The sequence below is a fragment of the Octopus bimaculoides genome, chromosome 11 (genome assembly GCF_001194135.2).
Source record: "Octopus bimaculoides isolate UCB-OBI-ISO-001 chromosome 11, ASM119413v2, whole genome shotgun sequence".
Classification (NCBI taxonomy): domain Eukaryota; kingdom Metazoa; phylum Mollusca; class Cephalopoda; order Octopoda; family Octopodidae; genus Octopus; species Octopus bimaculoides.
In genome coordinates, this window is record NC_068991.1 from 67,565,709 (window position 1) to 67,570,805 (window position 5,097).

Genomic DNA, 5,097 nt, shown 5'->3' on the forward strand with positions numbered 1-5,097 from the left:
CAGAATAAGTACTCGGCTTCCAAAGAATAAGTCCTGGGGTTGATTTGCTTGACTAAAAAGGCGGTGCCCCAGCATGGCCGCAGTCAAATGACTGAAACAAGTAAAAGAGTAAAAGAGAGTATACAAGACTATACGAACACAAATTAGTGATTGAGAGCTGGAGATGAGTGTGTATTTAGAGCGACCCAATTGTCTATCAAATTCAGTCATCTCATTGGACAGTTCCCATCAGCACTGATAACAGACTGTTACTGATAACAGAACAGACATTGTACTTAAAGGCTAGTGAACAAAATACAGTATCCATAATAGCTCTTTGTCAAATGCCATACAACAGAGGGCTGAAAATCTGTGTAAGAACAAAAGGACTTACCACTGGAGATACAGTTGATGCAAATGATGAAAACCGAAATAATTACAGATGTTATAGAAATGTTTGATAAGTCTGAACCAAGAGCAAAGGCTAATTTGTAAAATTTGCTTAGGGGACACCCCCACCAAAATATATACAACCAAAGTGCAAGAATGGCTGGGTACTTAAGAAATTTACTTCACAACCAAGCAGTTTCATATTTGGTCCCACTGTATGGCATCTTGGGCAAGTGTCTTCTACTATATCTTTGAGTTGACCAATACCTTGTGTATGGCTGTAGCCAATCCTAAGCAGAACATGAATATGGTCCCACTGTGTGGCACCTTGGGCAAGTGTCTTCTACTATAGCCTTGGGCCGACCAAAGCCTTGTGAGTGGATTTGGTAGATGGAAACTGAAAGAAGCCCGTCGTATATATGTATGTGTGTGTGTATATGTTTGTGTGTCTGTGTTTGTCCCCCCAACATTGCTTGACAACCGATGCTGGTGTGTTTATATCCCCATAACTTAACGGTTTGGCTAAAGATACCGATAGAATGAGTATTAGGCTTACAAAGAATAAGTCCTGGAGTTGATTAGCTCGACTAAAAGGCAGTGCTTCAGTATAGCCACAGTCAAATGACTGAAACATGTAAAAGAGTAAGATACATGAGGGACACTGTCTTGGTACATGCCTTGTGTATGGTTGTAGCCAATCCTAAGGTCAACACGAATACAATACATGAGGACGCTGTTTTGGTACATACCAACAGCTATCTAAAACTCATAATAAATCATATAAACCCATAACATGCATCACAAGCAACCAATGTATGACAACAGTAACTCTGAAAAAAAAAAAAGGAGAAACTGGTATAGATAAATGTGTTTCTTTATTAGTCCTGTAACAAAAAATCCACCCCCTACAAAGCAACCTCTTTCGTGTTTGTGGTATGATAAAATGTACTCAGTTTAAGCTGTGAAGTGGTTGATGATAAGAAGGGCACAAAACCACAAAAATCATACCAGGACACTTTACATACATAACAGCAAAGCTTGCTGGTTTTCTTTGCTGTTTGGGTATGTGTCCAAGATGATGCTGGACTATGACAAGTGGTGAGATGTGAGATGCATCCAATACATGTGAGCATAGAAAACATTTAACCCTTCAGTGTTCAGATTACTCTGTTAAATGTAATACTTTTACACTCAAATTGTTTTGAATTAATCATGCATTATCTTATAGCTTTGAGGTTTCAATGACGTGATTGTTTATTTTTAGAATGTCAATGTAGGTTAGGTGTGAGAGGCTAGATACGGACAGTTTGAATATAAAACACGTAAAATATCTGGGCCAGATATGGCCGGTTTAAACATTAAAGGGTTAATGAAACTGAAAAAGGGCAGATTGAAATAATTGTTTCTAATTTAAGTGCAGGGCCAGTAATTTTGAGGGGAGGGGGGGTCAGATGATATCATCAACCCCAGGACTTGACTAGTATTTTATTATATTGACCTTAAAAGGATGAAAGGCTATGTTGACTTTGTGGGATTTGATCTCTGAATGTAGAATCAGAGCAAATACCACAAAGCATTTTGTCTGATTCTAATGATGCTGTCAATCCACAGCCCTAGAACAAATTAATAATAATAATAATAATAATAATAATAATAATAATAATAATAATAATTGTTGTTTAACCCCAGGTCAACCATAATTAGATAAACCCATGGTCAAAAGCATTCCACTCCCAATCATCCCATCTTTTTAATGTACAGTATATTTAGGATTACATTTTCCAGTGTTCCCTCCGGCTTTTGTTTCTTTTAAAGATGGTAGCGTTTGATTTGAGGGGAATTTGGTTGCTATTTCAAGAATGTTATACAACTGAGTACAGTGTCCTTCATTGGTTTGACAGGGACCGGTTGTTGTTTTTAGCACCAGGTCAATCATGATTGAACAGACTTTATAATCAAAGGGTTTTCAAACCATAACCACTCCGTTATCCAATGTGTCTTTCTTTTCTTTTTAAGACAATAGGGTATCATTTAGTGAAGCTGTTATTTCCAGGCGGTCGAATTACTGGCTATAATGACTTAAGGGTACAGGGTTTTCAAGGCAGTGAGCATAGTCAATTGAATCTTTCACAGTGAACAGATACTCATTTTATCAACCTGGTAAAGGTAAAGTTGAACTGATAGATCACCCATTGTGCTTTTTAAGACGGCACGGTGTGATTTTTAAGGGAGATTTGGCTGTTATATCTTGCAGGTCGAGTGACTGACTATGTGCAGACTTCTTCGTAGGCTTCTGGCCGAGTTTGTAGGTACTGGTGTACGAACCGAACGAAAATAAACGGAAACGTACAGAGTGGGTGCAGGAATTTGAACACAGTGATAATAATTATTTCTATTCCAGGCACAAGGCCTTGAAAATTTTTTGAGGGAGGGGATGTGTCGATTATATCGACCCCAAACTGGTACCTATTTCATCATATCCCGAAAGGATGAAAGGCAAAGTCGACCTCGGCATAATTTGAACCCAGAACGTAAATGCAGAGGAAATACTGCTAAGCATTTTGCCCGGCGTGCTAACGATTCTGCCAGCTTGCTACCTTACACAGTGATAATAATGATTCCCAACAGATACACACAAGGCGATAAATTATGGGACAAGAGTGGACAGTGTTTAGGTGTGGTTGGATCCATGCAATTAAGCGTGAGCGGATAGTCTGTTATATCAACCCTAGTACTTATCTTATTAATTCATCAACATCTGAAACGGTTTTTAACAAAGGAACAACCACACAGACTTGGGGAGGGTTTGAAGGCAGAACAGGCGATTATATCAACAGCAGTACTTGATTGGGACATACTTTATTGATCTCAAAAGGATGGAGTGCTGATTCAAGCTCAGCCAGATGAACTTGGAACATGTGATGCTACTAAATTGTTAAATACTGTAAGGTATTTGGTCCAAACCTCTACCAATCCACATGAATAGCAATCACTAACATAATAGAAGGCCAGAAATTTGAAAGAATAGGGGTTAGTCAATAAATCGACCCAAGTATTTCAACTCTGAAAGACTGCAAAGTTGACCTCAGTAGAATTTGAACTCACCACTTAAAGGGCCATAACAAAATACCGCATGGCATTTCTTCAATGCTCTAATGATTCTGCCAATAACAATAACAATAAAATTAATGGAAATAGAAATAAAATATTTACTCACCTCACAGCGTAACCTCTCCAGGCAACGTTTGTTTCTGTTGAACATGAAAACGAGGCCAACATTGGTACCAAGACATATGTATTCCCCATTTGCAGCTATACAGGTCAACAACAGTTCACACTCGTTAAACATCCCTTTAAGGGCCTTCGCGGGAATAAGTCCTAGTAGTCCAGTCATAGGTTCATGTTCACGTAACTCCGGGTTCTCATACAACAAGGTGGAGGCTACCGACGTAGTAGTGGTCGTTCGAGTAAGTCCAATCGAAGACCCACCCGAGTGTGCCGCGTGGCTGTAAGGGTAACTCGACGCCGCCGCAACCGTCCCTACGGACGACGATGACGCTGATCTACAGCGAGACTGATATAACAATGATGATGACGATGATGATGATAATGACGGTGGTGATGATGATAGGGGTGGTGACGATGACATCTGTACACTCGTCAATGGGTAGTTGTGGTGAAGGTTGTAGTGGTGGTCAGTACATTGACCTTCCATAGAGCCAGTCGCAGTCAACGAAGGACTGATCGCTATTGTTCTTGTGGGTATAGGTATTGTTGCTGTAGTCGTCAAGCATTTTTCTTGACTCGATCCTCCTTGATCGTCCATCGCTAGGGGCTGCCATACATCCCCTAAACGATCCATACTGTCGCAGACTGCACCAGTTCCGGCAGGATGGCTGCCGTCTTTACTGTGCGATGCCATTTCACGAGAAAACAACCACTTGTAGCTGCAGTCTCCATACAACAAATATCGACATCATTATCACAATTATCAAGACATAACAACAATAATAGTCACCATTATCAACACTTTAGACAATTTTCACTGTTTACAGGCATTACATTCTAGATAAAAATCGATGTTGCTATTGTTATTGTCGAAATTTAATCCATTGTTTCAGTCCTTGTTTACTGTTCTTTTCCTTTATTAACTGCTGTGTGAGTGACGATATGAACTAACATCCGTATAGGAGAGACTATATGTATGTGTGTATGTGAGTGCGTGTCTGTGCAAGAGTCGGTGGTGAATGGGTGTATTCATATGCGTACAGAATTCAGTGCGACGAAGAATGTATCTGTAGATGCATATGAGAGAGAGAAGGAGATCCTTATACACAGGAAGAAGCTTTTTTTTAAAATTCTGTGGATGAAATATTATTCTGTTTAGTTGGTTGTCAACTATCCAATAGACGACTGAATTAAGACCTACATTAGAGCCATTTTATGGGTATGTCTGTGTGGAGGTGGTGGTGGTGGCGATGGTGATAGTAGTGGGGATTGAAACCTTGGAATTATTGTCGGTGGCGAGCAGAGACAGACAGACAGACAGATAGATAAATAAATAGATCGACAGAGAACGAGCTAGAGCGGGGAAGAAGCGACAGACACTGTGTATATGTGTGTGAATGTATATAGTAGGAGTCTGTGTATATAGTGTACGGGTAGAATATCGATAAGAGGGATCAGTAATATAATAAGATGCAGAACATTATATATATATATATATAT

The 5,097-nt window shown here is 39.6% G+C and overlaps 1 protein-coding gene across 1 annotated transcript in view; it reads right to left on the reverse strand.

The window, feature by feature from the left end:
• LOC106873891 (tectonin beta-propeller repeat-containing protein 2) overlaps positions 1 to 5,077 on the reverse strand; it is a 54,450-nt gene extending 49,373 nt beyond the window's left edge. The window contains exon 1 of the mRNA XM_014921416.2: positions 3,587 to 5,077. Within this exon, the coding sequence (XP_014776902.1) occupies positions 3,587 to 4,291 (705 nt within the window). The 5' untranslated portion in view covers positions 4,292 to 5,077. The remainder of the gene's footprint in view (positions 1 to 3,586) is intronic.
• Between the last annotated feature and the right edge of the window lie 20 nt (positions 5,078 to 5,097).